Source organism: Lagenorhynchus albirostris, chromosome 1 (genome assembly GCF_949774975.1).
Source record: "Lagenorhynchus albirostris chromosome 1, mLagAlb1.1, whole genome shotgun sequence".
Lineage (NCBI taxonomy): Eukaryota > Metazoa > Chordata > Mammalia > Artiodactyla > Delphinidae > Lagenorhynchus > Lagenorhynchus albirostris.
The window spans coordinates 47,693,409-47,709,155 of NC_083095.1; the positions used below are offsets into that span (position 1 = coordinate 47,693,409).

The following is a 15,747-nucleotide window of genomic DNA, read 5'->3' on the forward strand; positions in this document are numbered from 1 at the left end:
ACCATTTCTTTCACAGAAATTTCAAATTGAACATGTTCAAAACTGAGCTCATGGTATTCCTTTCCAAATCTCTGTGTTCTGCCCTTCCTACTCTGCCCCTCAGAAGTCTCCATAGCAGTAAAAGCACCATCCCAGATACATGTCAGAAACTGGGCAGTGGTCCTTAGCACCACTCTCTTCCTTATACACATTTCATCCATCACCCAGAAGTGTTAATTTTGCCTCCAAGATATATCTTGAATCTTTCCACATCTTTCCATCTCTACCATCCTTACTGCTCTCATAGGCCACACCACCACCATCTCTCTTCTGGAATGTTCCAGCAGCCTCCTAAGTGGTCTGCTTTATCCATCCTTGTTCCTTCCAATTCATTCTTTACACAATAAGCAGAAATATTTTGAAATTATTTTTTTAATCAAAGCCATAGATAACGGAGTTAAAGCTAAAAAAGCATATAATATAAAATGACTTTTCTGTCCTATTTCTTCCCAACCACATTCCCTACCACTTTCTACTTTTTTACTGTTTCTTTTAGTTCCGTAATTTAAATAAAGTGCTTATGCTGTTCTTTTTTTTTTTCTTTTTTTTTTTTTTGTGGTATGTGGGCCTCTCACTATTGTGGCCTCTCCCTTTGCGGAGCACAGGCTCCGGACGTGCAGGCTCAGCGGCCATGGCTCACAGGCCCAGCCGCTCCGTGGCATGTGGGATCTTCCCGGACCAGGGCACGAACCCGCGTCCCCTGCATCAGCAGGCGGACTCTCAACCACTGTGCCACCAGGGAAGCTCTGTTATTTCTTGATTTATCCATTTTAGATACCTGCTCACTTCTTTTTTCTCAACTTTTTCTTTCTCACTTTATTATAACTATTATAATTTTTTATTAAATCAGTATCATTGTTTGCATTATTTTAACAAGGTGAGTATTTTTACTTGCTGAACCAAAGTGTATATTTTATTTTCTATCTTATATGCCTTTTTGTTTATCACTTACTTAGTTTTGAAACTTCTCTGTTGTTGATTCTTCTACATTCTAGATTCTCTATAATTTTCATGATCAAATACATTATCTGATAATAATCTCCTCCCTCCCTCCTTTTTTTTCTTCCTAAACACACTGTGAAGTCCCTCCATCCTCCTGCTCCAATCTGGAGTAGATGGCTTCTAGGTCAAGTTGTACAGTTATAGCCCCAGAACTTCCCTCCACCATTGTCCAGGGAAAGTGTCTTCTCTCTCATACTTGATCCTTGCATTTTCCTCAGTGTTGATTTGCTCTTTTATTTTGATGGACTATATCCTCCATCATCAAAGGTAGATGGGATGTAAATTTTTGAGATGTCATATTTGAAATGTCTTTATTTTGTCCTTTGATAGGAATTGTTGGGTTGAAAATTAATTTCCCTCAGAATTGGGAATTCATTGTTCAGTTGTTTTAGCTTCCAGTATTGCTATTTATAGTCCTGATAGTGTTCTTAATTTTTATCCTTTCTTTGTAGACTGCTTTTTCTCTCTGGCATGTTTTAGGATTTTTTCCCTGCCATTTTGAAATTTCATAGTAATGTGCCCTAATTCCTCCCCTGTGTTTTTTTTCTTCTTTTTGTTGCTAGTAATTAGTCTGATATTAGTTCTTGGATTGATCCTCTTACCTGACTTTATATTTTGTCTGTTGCTTTTTTATTGTGGCTCTCAAATTTTATTTTTCAGTGTTTTATATTTCTATCTGGATCTTTATTACCCAGATATTCATGAATACGTTTAAGAGTTGTAGACTTTGTATAAGTTAAACCTTAACAAAATAGTTAAGTGGTGGTGCAGTGGTTGGGAGTCCGCCTGCCGATGCAGGGGACACGGGTTCGTGCCCCGGTCCGGGAAGATCCCACATGCCGCGGAGCGTCTAGGCCCGTGAGCCATGGCTGCTGAGCCTGTGCGTCCGGAGCCTGTGCTCTGCAACGGGAGAGGCCACAACAGTGAGAGGCCCGCATACCACAAAAAAAAAAAAAAGAAAAAAATCTTTTTAAAAATGGAAAGGACCCTTCCTCCCCCTTGTTAATATCCAAGAGCCCCTTCTTATCTGTTTTTTTTAATTAAAAATAATAATTTTTTTTTTTTATATATTTTTGGCCACGTTAGGTCTTTGTTGCTGTGTGTGTGGGCTTTAGTTGCGGCGAGCAGGGGCTACTCTTCGTTGCAGTAAGTGGGCTTCTCACTGTGGTGGCTTCTCTTGTTGCGGAGCACGGGCTGTAGGGTGCAAGCTCAGTAGTTGTGGCGCACAGGCTTAGTTGCTTCGCGGCATGTGGAATCCTCCCAGACCAGGGCTCGAACCCGTGTCCCCTGATTTGGCAGGTGGATTCTTAATCACTGCACCACCAGGGAAGTCCCTCTGGTTATTTTTTAACATCCTATCCATCTTTCACGGATGCCATTGTCTTATCTTTGAGATTTGTAATTAAGAGGTTTATGTTTTATTCTATTCTGTTCTTTGCATTATTTCTGTTTCCGCAAGTTGTTCTTTTTCATTTCATTTGCTCTCTTTCACATTGGAAGGTCTGTGAGTTTTCCATTGCTGCCATACACTTAGCAGCCTAAAACACACCTTTATTATCTCACAGTTTCTGTGTGAAAAGTCTGGGCACAGCATGGCTCAGCTGGATCCTCTGCTTAGAATTTTATAAGGCCAAAATTAAGGTGTCAGCAGGGTTCTGTTCCTTCCTGAAGGCCCTGAGAAAGAATTCTGTATGGTAGAATTGGGTTCCCTGTGGCTCTAGGACTGACGTTCCCCTTGGCTTGTCTGCTAGCTTCCACAGGCCTTCTGAATTCTTTGACTTGTGGTCTCTTCGTTTGTCAAAGCCAGCAACAGCAAGTCCAGCTCTTCTTACTCCTCAAATCTATATGACCTCTCCTCTGCTTCCCTCTTCTGCCTTTCTCTTCTGTTAGGCAGGCTTCCTGTGATTGCACTGGACCCACTGAGAGAATTCTGGATAATCTCCCTAAAATCAGTTTATCAGTAACCTAAATTCCATTTGCAAAGTCTCTTCACAGCAGTCCCTAGATTAGCGTATGATTGTATAACCAGGGACAGGAATTTTAAGGAGATATCTCTAGAATTCTGCCTACCACAGAGTCCTTTCTATAATGTCTGTCAGTCATTGATTGTCCATTCTAATTGTCCATTCATACATATACCTAATAGGAAACTCTAGTTGAACGGGGTGTAGCTTGTCACCCTTTTGCAGGGTATTTAGACATTGAGCACACTTTTTCAGATGTCAGTATCTAAAAGATCTCTTCCCTAGGGCTTTTCAGATTTTCCTGTAAGGAATCCTAAAGGGTGCGTATCTAAGGGGGTAGGTGTAATCCGATGTGGGGCAGGATTCATTTTTCTTGTCTCTCTGTTTTCAGTACATGAACATGCTTGATGTTTGGCACAAGTGAGTCAGTGTGTTTCCCATTGGTACTTCCTGCAAACACCTTGATTTTCTATTTGTCCACTTTGCTAAGTCATTTGCTTCTTTCCCATCTGACTTTTGTCTTAGCATTCTTCTGATGTTGCTTATCTGATGTTTTTCTCCTATTATTTTTGTCCTTTTAGGTTCATGTTTTATTTCTTTACATTTTGGTATGATTTTTGGAACGGAGTGAAAGTAAATGCACAAACTCAACATACATGTTTAACTGGAAACGCTCCAGAAAATTTTATTTTTAAACTAAAATGATTATTATTTTACCTGAGAACCCTTCTCTGCTCCTTAGTTTCCCACTTCCTCAGCCCCATAGTTTTGGAGATATATATATGTACTATATATAATTACATAATTATATAATTTATTTAGTCTGTCTTCCACTAGATTTATATTCTACTTGATAACATTATGTTGATTTTGAACGTTAAATTTTATTGCTATGTAGTTTATCCTTTTGTTATAAATAGATCCTGGATCATTGCTTTGTGTAGTGACTCATAATGCTAGTATATCTTTATTATTGAACTATAATTTAGCACAAAGGAAAGATAGCACTGTATTTTGGTGTGCCTATTTTAAAGTTTTTATAACTCATAGTCCTCTAGGTGTGTTTTATTTTAGTATAAACCTTGTTTAATTACTTATGCTCCTCCCGAAGTCCAGTCTTACACATGTGATTCAGATTCCTAAATTCACTAGTTTAATTTCTCCTTGATATAAGACACAGTAAATAATAAGTCCTAAATTCCTGTATCAATGAAATAGTATTTTATATGGATTTACTTCACTTTTTCTGTTATTGTTGTAATGAAATGAAAACCACTTATTCACAGACTTCGTGTGTAGCCAATGGCTACGTTGCTCCAATTAGAGAAATAAGATGTAGTCCTTCTCCCTCCTCCCCTTTCCCTAAGCTACTAGTTCTCAAGGAAAAGTTGGAATCAAAATTACCGATAGCGCTTTCTTTAAAATAGAGATGTAATTGACATATAACATTATATTAGTTTCAGGTGTACAAAATAATGATTCAGTATTTGTATATATTGTCACATGATCACCACAGTAAGTTTCGTTAACATCCATCACTAGAACTTTCATAAAACAAGCTGTTGGAACCCCTGAGTCACTAAGAGTATTATCTGGGGGTGTGGCGTAAGCATATATTTTTAATATAATTATTTTTACGTCACAGGCAATTCTCATGGGCACATACAAGTTAGGAGCTGCTTCATCTGCCTATGACTGACCAAAAAGCTAGTTAACAATACTCATTTTTCTAATAATAGTTGGCTTGTGAGCTGACAGGAAATGACCTAGGAACAAAAATCTCAAAGGATGAATCATGTAGTGCAGTGTTTCTCAAGCAGAAAGGACATACCAGAAACATTTAGGAGGCTTTTTCCAATTATACATGCTTGCTTTCCCCTCGCCCGCTAAACTTGTTAATGGCAAATTTTGATAGAAGCGTGTCGTATCTCTCAGGCGTGATTAGTTTTATGTCCCTACATACTTTTTAGATTTTTCACCCCGTACCAGTTTATGATTTACTTTGGGGAAATGAATGGGTGGAGAGAGAGATTACCACCCTGCCCACACTTAATACCGAAGCAGAGGGGACAAATGATTATTCAGAAGCTAGGAATTTTCTAAAGCCTTTATTTTCTCCCAACATGGCAGTGATAGCAAAGCTGAGGGTACGCTGAGAATTGAAAGTACAACCCGTAAATCATTAGGTCTCTTAGCATGTTAAATCTTGTTTCTTTTAAAAGTAGTCTAGGAAATGATGATTCACTTCTGCTAATTAGATAAATATGGCTCAAAAGACATGCTTGAAATATCTTCTGAGTTTCTGAATCTACATAATGATAGAAATTAGCGCTACTGATTCAAACCCCAAAAGTTACTTTTGAGGGTAAATGGGTTAACTTTGTTACTGACTTCTGCCCTTGGATTCTTTAATCAATAGAAATCAATAAAAGGCCAGACAAGGAATTCAGCAAGGCTTTACTGGGACTTGTGCTGCAGCACAAGAGAGCAGAGACAAGCAACGGTTTCCCTTGCTGGCTCTCTGAGGAGGGCGGGCTGGTCCCTTAAATGGGGTGAGGGTGGGGGCAGGTTGGTGGGCTGTGCTGGAGCGGTGGCTTAGATGGTCTGCCCACCCCTTGGTGCTGTGTGTAGGGATCATGCTCAGTACCCTAGTTTTGCTTCCCAACACCTCCAGAATGGCAGTTGGTTTGTGGCCTTTTTGCATCTTATTGTTCATAATTACCCTAACTGCACATGCATGCAGCTATTTTTAGTCCCTTATAGTTTCTATGTATTCTGTTGCTTCAGCAGACATTTGTCCAGGTGCAAGCACTCTGGTAAAGGGTCCCAGGTCCCAGCCTATCTCAACTTGAATATACAAGACTGAAGAAAATCTGTGATTTTTAATTTTGTAACTTTATTTATTCATGCATGCATGCAGCGCTAGTCTTAGTTGCGGCATGAGGGATCTTTAGTTGCGACATGCAGACTCTTAGTTGTGGCATGCATGCAGGATCTAGTTCCCGGATCAGGGATCAAACCTGGGCCCCCTGCATTGGGAGCGGGGAGTCTTACCCACTGGACCACCAGGGAAGTCCCATAATTTTGTAACTTTAGCTAAAGAATATGCTGTCCTATTTTTAACTTGGAAAAGACATGCCAGGGAAGCTTTTAAGAAAGTGACAGAATTTAAGAATTTATTTTTATCGTGATTTCTGCTGTTTAGTACCTAAGACGTACTTAGCCCAAATTTATTAATTTATTAATAAGTAAGGAGGAGTTACGTTCACCTATTCTCTGCTAAAGTATTTGTTGAGGACAATTTTACTGCTGATTCCATTTTCATGTTTCAGAATAATATTCCCCCCAAAATTGCATGTAAAATACAGAACAAGGGACTTGCCTGGTGGTCCAGTGAGTAAGACTCTGTGGTCCCAATGCACGGGGCCCGGGTTCGATCCCTGGTCGGGGAACTAAATCCCACATGCATGCTGCAACTAAGAGTCCACATGCTGCAACTAAATATCCCTCATGCTGAAACGAAGATCCCGTGTGCCACAATTAAGACCCGGTGCAGCCTAAATAAATAAATTAATATTAAAAAAATAAGACTCAACTTATAAAAAAAAATATATACAGAACAAAACAAAAACCTAATGTGTACCAGAGTGTTCCTAATAGTAAAAATCAAATAACCAGCAGAGAAACAAAAAATCCATATAGTTATTAAAAGATTTATTTGAATTTCTTTTTTAAACATGGTACAAGATATATATAAAATAAAATTAAAAAGAAAGTTCAGTGTGGTTTGCAGTGATTGCTACCATGTTAATCTTTATATGCAATTTAACTTTGATTTGAAGAAATCTAATAGAAAAATGAGTGAAGGAAGGAAATAATATAAATGGCTAAAAACCCATGAGGAAGTGTACAACATCAGTATTAATCAAAGAAATGTAAATTAAAACGAGATAAACATACTGTTTTAAAAATAAAGCTTTAAAAAATAACACAAGTGCCCATCTTCCTCCATTTTTGCCTTAAAATTATTATAACCTTCGATCCAGTAACTCTATTCCAATGAATTTCTAAAGAAATAAAATGTGGAAAAATATGTATATAGATAGATGTTTGTAGAACCATTATTTATAATGGGCACAGTATTAGAAGAATGGTTAAATTATGTTATATTAATACAATTTTATACATCTATTAAAATGATCACTGATTCACATAGTCATATTCCATTTTTCAAGAACAGATTTTACATGTCTTATACTTTTTCATAATTTCCAAATTTATACCATAATTGTATACTTTTTAAAATTAGGAAAAAACCATTAATACTTAATACTTACAAAGTACTTGTCAGGCCCTGTGCAAGAAACTTTACCCATATTAATCATTGAATTTTCACAAAAAACCTCCTGCGGTAGTATTAGTCTCATTTTACAGCTGAGGAAACTTGGATGCTGGCAGGCTAATAAGTAGCTTGCCCAAGTCATACAGCTCATAAATAGTGGAGCTGAGATCCAGGTAGTTTGGCCATGTGCTTCTGCCTCAAATTGTGCCTCATCAGCGCTGCAGCAGGTGTGGTCCACCCTAGTTTGAGTTCCCCTACTGATAAAAAGCTTCCTGAATTTGTAACGCTGGATTGAATCTAGTGAGTACTGTGGGTTCCTGAAGGTACAAACTACCCCCTGTCAAATTCTGATCCAGTGACTTAGCAGTCTGCATCATTACAAGTTATGCAGCGACTTGGATTTTGTTGTCTGTGACATATGGGATAGTGCCGCCAAACACTGTGAGATACGACCTAGTGCTTCTTTTTTTTGCTGCTTTTTTCTTTTATTGTTTTTCTTTGCTCTCCCTCTCCTTACCCTCTTTATTTTTTAATTAACTTTATTTTGGTATAATTGATGTACAATAAACTGCACCCATTTAAAGTGTACAGTTGGATGAGTTGACAGATGCTTACATCTCTGAAACTACCACAATCAGGATATAGAACATTTCCATTAGCTCTCAAACTCTAGCCTAACAGTCATTGCTCTGCTCTGTCACTATAGATTTGTTATCATTTTCTGGAATATTGTGAATGGAATCATGCAGTATATACCCTTTTCTAATTGCCTTCTTCCACTTAGATAATGATTTTGAGATGCATTCAGGTTATTGCATGTATTAATAGTTTGTTTCTTTTTCCTGATGAGTTGTGTTACATTGTAAGAGTAGTATTCCACTGATATGAAAGGATCACATTTTGTTTATCCAGCTGGGTTATTTCCAGTTTTGGCTTTTGTGAGTAAAGCTTACAAATATGCTTTTCATTGTCTTAAGTAAACAACTAGGAGTGGAGTGTCTGAGTTGTATATGTTTAACTTTATAACAAACTGCCTAAGTGTTTTCAAAAATTCTCATTTCACATTCCCAACAGCTGGTTATGAGAGTTCCAGTTCTTCCACATCCTCACCAACACTGGGTATTATCAGTTTTATTAATGTTGGCCACTCTGATGGGTGTATATGTGTGTTGTGGTTTTAATTTGCACTTCCCTGACCAGTAATGTTGAGCATCTTCGCATATGCTTCTTGTTTATTCTTATGTATTCTTTGGTGAAGTGCTTGTCCAACTCTTTAGCCCACTGGTCTGCTTATTATTGAGTTGTATGGGTTCTTTATGTATTTTGGATACAACTCCTTTGTCAGATATGCATATTTTGTGAATATTTTGTCCCAATACACAGCTTGCCTTTTGTTTTCTTAACAGTCTTTCAAGGAGCAGGGTGGTGGTGGGTGGTGGTGGTGGTGTTTTCTTGTAGTAAAGGGCAGTTTTTTTATGGGGGGGTGTGGGTGTCCTATCTAAGAAATCTTTGTCTACTTAAATTTTCTTTTAGGTCTATGATACACTTAGAATTAATTTTTGCACATTGTGTTAGGTGAGGGCTAACGTTCTTTTAGAAAAATACATGAATCTCTTGTTTAGCACTGTTTATTGAAGAGATTTCCCTTTTCCCTTGAATTGCTGTGACGCCTTTGTCCAAAATAATTGACCGCCTGTATCTGGGTTTGTTTCTGGGTCCTCTCTTCTATTCCATTAATTTATATGTCTTATCATTTAGCCAGTAATTGCACTGTTTTAATTGCTGTAGTTTTATGATGTCTTAAAATCGGGTGGTATAAGTCTTCCAGCTTTATTTTAAATTGCTTTGACTCATAAAATTTATAAGGAAATGAGAGCGATTCTACAATCAACTTGTTCAAAAGAGTAAGCTGGAATTTTGATTAGAATTCCATTGAATCTTTAGCTAAGTTTTGGGGGAACTGACTTCTTAACCATTCTTGCAATTTATGAACATGGTATATAATATATAATATGTAATGTGATATTTATACTTATTTGGGTCATTTTAATTCTTTTTGTTAACTTTCCTGTAACCATTTTGCTTCTCATCAGGTTCTTCACATGAAAATGAATAGAATAAACACAAAAACTTGTAGCCATTTGATATCAAGGTAGAAAAGTTTGAGTCGACTAAAATTTTGAGATTTGGTAATGATGGGAAAGTATTTTCTTTACATTTACTTCACATATCTTGTGTTAACTTATGGCATACAGAATGAATGAGGGCTACCATATAATATAAACCTTAATTTCTTACAGTTTTGTATTTAAAAATATGTAAATAAGAGTTCCAGTATTTTCTTTCTGTACCCTAGTAGATTATTATCTTTCCACTTTGAGGTAACTACATTTATTGGATTGTTATGAATTAAGAGTGCTTTGGTATATTGTCTTTAAAAGTGTCATACTCCAATCTTTTGCATAGCATTAGTATCTGGCAAAACACAAACACACACATACACAGAAGGAAATTACAAATTCTTTTCTTGAATGGATTAACAGATTTACCAAGTGTAATGTGTTTAAATTTTCTGTTATGCTAGTAAAATAATGTTTTTTTTTATTTTAACAGATATCAGACACCCTGAAGAGCTTTCTCTATTAAAAAAACCCAGAGATCCAACAAAGAAAAAAAAGAAAAAGCTAGATGACCAGTCTGAAGATGAGGCACTTGAATTAGAGGGACCTCTTATCACTCCCGGATCTGGTAAGGCTTTGACTAAGCATGGGCTCAGTGTGAGAACCATGGACTGTATGCCTCTGTGTGTGTATGTGTTTAATTGAAGTATAGTTGATTTACAATATAGTGTTAGTTTCAGGTGTACAGCACAGTGATTCATTTATACACACATACACGTGTGTGTGTGTGTAAATCAGAAAAAGAATATGTATATTCTTTAACAGATTCTTTTCCCTTATAGGTTATTAAAAAATATTGAGTATATACTGTGTATAGTATATACTGTGCTATACAGTAGGTCTCCCTCTGTGTCTTTGATATCGGGATAAATGGACTGTGTAGGCCAGGAGAGTGGTCAAGTTAAAGAATACTCTCCCTGAGCATCTTTTCCCTCGATCTTGAAATCATCACCAGAGTCTGTTATGTGCAGATCGTCATGTCAGGTGGTAGCAGTCGCGTCAATAAAAAGAAAAGCTGGTTCTCTGCTCAGGGAGAGTCAAAAGGAGACAGTACCTTAGCTGGCCTCAGTTCTTTGCTTTGTGGAAATTGGACAGTTTTTTTTTTTTAGCATTTAGTTCCATTTTTGGGGTATTTTGTGAAAACCACCAGTATTTAGTTAAGACATTATTGTTTTTATCAGGTTACTTAAAACTGTCTCTATGCTTTGCATATGCTGGTCTCTTAGTGCCTCTCTTTTCCCTTTAAGGTGTTGCTCCTTTAAGAAGCTTTCTCAGATTTCCTTCTATTACCTCCCCGACCTGAATTAGGTTATCCCTCTGTCATAAGCCACCAGACTTTTCTGTGTTTGGTATTATACTACATGTTCTCCCCTAATAATCGTGAGCCCCTGCATGAAGAGACTGTTTCTTACCTTTTTGTTACCAGGACCCAACTCAGCATATGGCATGCAATAGGAACGAAGGCAGTGTCTTTTGAGAAGCTAGATGACTAATTAATTAGATTACATGGTTCTTTAGTCCCAGGAAATTAGTTTCCCATGTTTCCATTGGCCACACATTTACAAATCCATTTCTTAGGATAGATCCCAGCAGCAAATAAGTAAACTAATTTTACTATTCAGTTCATTCCTGGTTTTTTAAGTTCTGGGGTGATGATGATGGTAATGAAAGTACACAGTGAACATAGAGGTTATGTATGCCCAGACCTATTTCATACACTTTACTCGTGGAAACTCATTTAATTCTCACTACTACCCATTGAGGTGGATTATGTTATTACTCACATATAAGGATGAAGATATTATGGCACAGTAAGTTGAGGAATGTCTAAGGTTACATACCTTGTAACTTCTATGTCACTATTCATGTACTGATTACATTTGGGAGATACCAAGAAATAAGACAATCCTTACTCTTAAGTAGTTTATAGGCTCGTTGAAAAGCACAATTACAGGTACTGTATTTAAGGAGGTAATACATCAATGTTAAATGAGTGTTGCAGAAAATAATGTTATAAGAATTCAGAAGACAAAGCAATTCCAAATAGGGTATATTCTGTTTTGGGATTGGGGAGGTAAGTTTGTGAATTAGCTAGGATTCCAGTGGCTAGGATTTTGATGGGAAGAAAAGACAATCCTGGTAGAAAGAATGATATTAACAAAGAACATCCTGGCAAAAGAAAAGTACAAGACGCGTAAATAAACCATTTGAGCCAATTCATGGGAGAGAGACCTCCAAGGAACTTCTGGATCACACTGGAGGGTGTTTAATGTCAGGCTGGGGAATATATAGGCTAGTGCATTGTAGAGTCATTGGTTTCTGAACATGTTACAAAATGAACAAATCGTTATTTTAGAAAGAATATCACATTTAATTCCAGTAAAATGTGGAGGAGGGAATGAGGGGAAAGAGTAGTGGTAGAAGCCTACAGATTAGGAGGTGAAAGAGAATACAAGAATGTGTCTGTCATTAGAATAAGGTAAAAAATCTGATTTAGACTTGACTATATAGATGAAGGTATCTGACAGTAGACACAATCCCTGCTTTAAGTTATTTTTTAGTTTAAATGGAAACTCATTTAATTCTTAAGACAAAGAACTACATAGAAAAGTATATTTATGGGATGATTTTGGAGTGGTTGAAATCAGTCAGGATTGGTCTTAGAATTGCAAGTGAGAGCTTTTATATAGTGCTTTAAGAAAATACAATTTGAAGACAAAAGATAATGAATTAAGACAAGGGAAAGCTCCAAATCTTTTAAGAGTAAGTAACTATGGGTTTCTTTTCTTTCTTGTTTTAAATTGAGGTGTTACATACAGTAAAATGAACAGATTTTAAATTACAGATGAATATTTGAAGATGTATATACCTTGTAACCATCCAGAACTTGATGTAGCGTATAGCATGATACCGACACCCCAAAAGGCCTCTCGCATGCCTTTTCCCAAATAGCCACTGTTTGCCTCTCTCATCACAGAATAGTGTTACCAGTTCTTAAACCTCATGTGAATGGAATCATACACTATGTGTGCTCTCTTGTGTCTGTGAAGTGACTGTGTTTTCAGTGAAAGAATTAAAAAAAAAAAAAGGTTTTATTTGTCTACACCCAAGCAGTTTAATTAAAAACATTTCTACACTCAAGCAGTTTAATTAACATTTGGACTTCCCTGGTAGCGCAGTGGTTAAGAATCCGCCTGCCAATGCAGGAGACCTGGGTTCAAGCCCTGGTCCAGGAAGATCCCGCATGCCGCGGAGCAACTAAGCTCGTACGCCACAACTACTCTAGAGCCTGTGTGCCACAAGGCTGTGCTCTAGAGCCTGCAAGCCACAACTACTGAGCCTGTGTGCCACAACTACTGAAGCCCACGTGCCTAGAGCCCGTGCTCTGCAACAAGAGAAGCCACTGCAATGAGAAGCCTGCGCACGTTAACTAAGAGTAGCCCCCACTTGCTGCCACTAGAGAAAGCCTGCGTGCAGCAGTGAAGACCCAATGCAGCCAAAAAAAAAAAAAATTAATTAAAAAAAACATTTGAGTTGATGTGAAATCCTAAGAAAGTACACAAAGATAGTGACATGTAGAGGACTGATTATCTGTAGAGAAGAAGTCCCATATACACATGAAAAGTAACGTGATTAATTTTTTTAAAAATTTATTTATTTAATTTATTTTATTTTTGACTGCATTGGGTCTTTGTTGCTGCGTGTGAGCTTTCTCTAGTTGTGGCAAGTGCGGGCTACTCTTCGTTGCTGTGCGTAGGCTTCTCATTGCGGTGGCTTCCCTTGTTGCAGGGCACGGGCTCTAGGTGCACGGGCTTCAGTAATTGTGGCACGCGGGCTCAGTAGTTGTGGCTCTCGGGCTCTAGAGCACAGGTTAAGTAGTTGTGGCCCACGGGCTTAGTTGCTCCGCGACATGTGGGATCTTCCTGGACCAGGGCTTGAACCCATGTCCCCTGCATTGGCAGGTGGATTCTTAACCACTGTGCCACCAGGGAAGCCCCAACGTGATTAATTTTTAAAACAAATATTAAATATCTAGTTTGCATGACTTTATCATTTATCAGTCATGTTAGTCAAGTATTGGAGCAAATACTGAGAAATATGATCACTTGCACGTTGTGCCCATAATAACTAGCAACAGGTCCATATGTCTCAGTTTATGATATCTTCGGGGTGTCAGATACTGTGCTCAGTGCTTCACAGATGTTCCTGTACTGCAGGGTGTGGTAAGGAGTAGGTGTAATTTTCATTTTACTGAGGAGGAAACAGGCTCAGTTTCCCTTAGTGCCCATGTGCTTCTTGAATTGTGAGCCATCTCAGTGTGAGCATGGTTAACAATTACATATATGTGTGTATATATTCAATAAGTGATGATTATTATTTATTACATACATTATCTTTCATTTTATCCTCACAGAACACCTGTGATTCTGGTGGCATTATCCCCATTTTACTTACAAGGAAAGAACATTACAAGGGTTAAGTAATTTGCCCAAGGTCACAAAGCTAATTAGGGACATAGCTAGGATTCAAATCCAGGTTGCTCTGGCTCTAGCACTCATGTTTCTAACCATTATGTAACATCATTGCTCCATTTATAACATTTAAAGTAAATATTTTATGAATTCTAATACAAACATTTGATAAAATATTGGTGTGTAAATTATACCTCAACAAAGCTTTTTTTAAAAGTAATGTTTCAAGAGGTAAAGTGTCATGAGTGAATTAATGATTCTCAGACTTTAGTCAAACTCTTATACAGAATTATGATAAAACTCTCAGTTTTTAAATACCTTGCTTACAGACTGTACTCAAGTGATACACTCTTGAGTCCTCTGCCACTTCATAGCTGTAACTAGGTAAATATCTAATCTCCAAATAACTGTGAGGAGGGAACCATTTAAGTAGCCTGATCCCATGTCTGGGGGAAACAATTTTTCCAAGTAAGAATTAACTTTATAGTACTGACTTACAGACTACCAATTTCAGGATTTATTATGTAAATAGAAATAGAAAATTACTTCATTAGAAACTTTCCTAAGAAATCTTAAAAGCAGCTAGACAAAGGAAAAGTCTGGGTCCTAAAGTAATAGAGAAAGTGATCAGTACTCAGTACTTAACTTGCTTGGCACTGTCAGGAAAATCACCATGCAGGATGCCATTTTTCCTAACTGGAATTTGCCATTTTAAACAAAAAAAATTTTTTAAAAACGATTCTTTAATTGTAAAAGCAATGGGAGTTCCCTGGTGGCCTAGTGGTTAGGATTCTGGGCTTTAACTGCTGTGGCTTGGGTTCAATCCCTGGTTGGAGAATTGAGATCTTGCAAGCTGTGCGACGTGGCCAAAAAAAAAATTATAAAAGTAATGCATGCTCATAGTAAAAATTCAAATATTACAGAATTATGTTTTTGTTTTTAATGATGAAAGTGGGACTGTGTTATACATGCATTTATAATTTGTGGTTTTTTTTACTCAGTGATACATACTAATGCACTTTATATCATTTTTTTAAATAAATTTATTGTATTATTTATTTATTATTTTTGGCTGTGTTGGGTCTTTGTTGTTGTGCGCAGGGGCTCTCTCTAGTTGCGGCAAACGGGGGCTACTCCTCGTTGCGGTGCACCAGCTTCTCACCGCGGTGGCTTCTCTTGTTGTGCAGCACATGCTCTAGGCACGTGGGCTTCAGTAGCTGTGGCTCACGGGCTCAGCAGTTGCGGCTCACGGGCTCCAGAGCGCAGGCTCAGTCGTTGTGGCACACGGGCCCAGCCGCTCCATGGCATGTGGGATCTTCCCGGACCAGGGGCCGAACCCATGTCCCCCGCATTGGCAGGAGGACCCTCAACCACTGCACCACCAGGGAAGCCCCTATATCATTTTTTAATTACAAAAGTTATACATTAGTACAGCCTCATTATAAAAAATGAAAGTACCATAGTATAGGACATGTACTAAACCAAAGCTGAAAATTTGACTTCAGTTTATTCCCTTGGTACTCCCTATCAAGAAGTAGCCATTTCTTTTTTTTTTATTTTTTTTATTTTTCGGTACACGGGCCTCTCAGTGTTGTGGCCTCTCCCGGTGCGGAGCAGAGGCTCTGGACGCGCAGGCTCAGCGGCCATGGCTCACGGGCCCAGCCGCTCCACGGCATGTGGGATCTTCCCGGACCGGGACACGAACCCGTGTCCCCTGCATCGGCAGGCGGACTCTCAACCACCGCGCC

The 15,747-nt window shown here is 38.0% G+C and overlaps 1 protein-coding gene across 6 annotated transcripts in view; it reads left to right on the forward strand.

Moving 5' to 3' along the window:
* The window catches only part of FERMT2 (FERM domain containing kindlin 2), a 71,825-nt gene that overhangs the window by 30,608 nt on the left and 25,470 nt on the right, over nt 1-15,747 (forward strand). For all 6 annotated transcript variants that reach the window (XM_060142506.1, XM_060142514.1, XM_060142524.1 and 3 more), the window contains exon 4: nt 9,961-10,095. In XM_060142506.1, the coding sequence (XP_059998489.1) occupies nt 9,961-10,095 (135 nt within the window). The remainder of the gene's footprint in view (nt 1-9,960; nt 10,096-15,747) is intronic.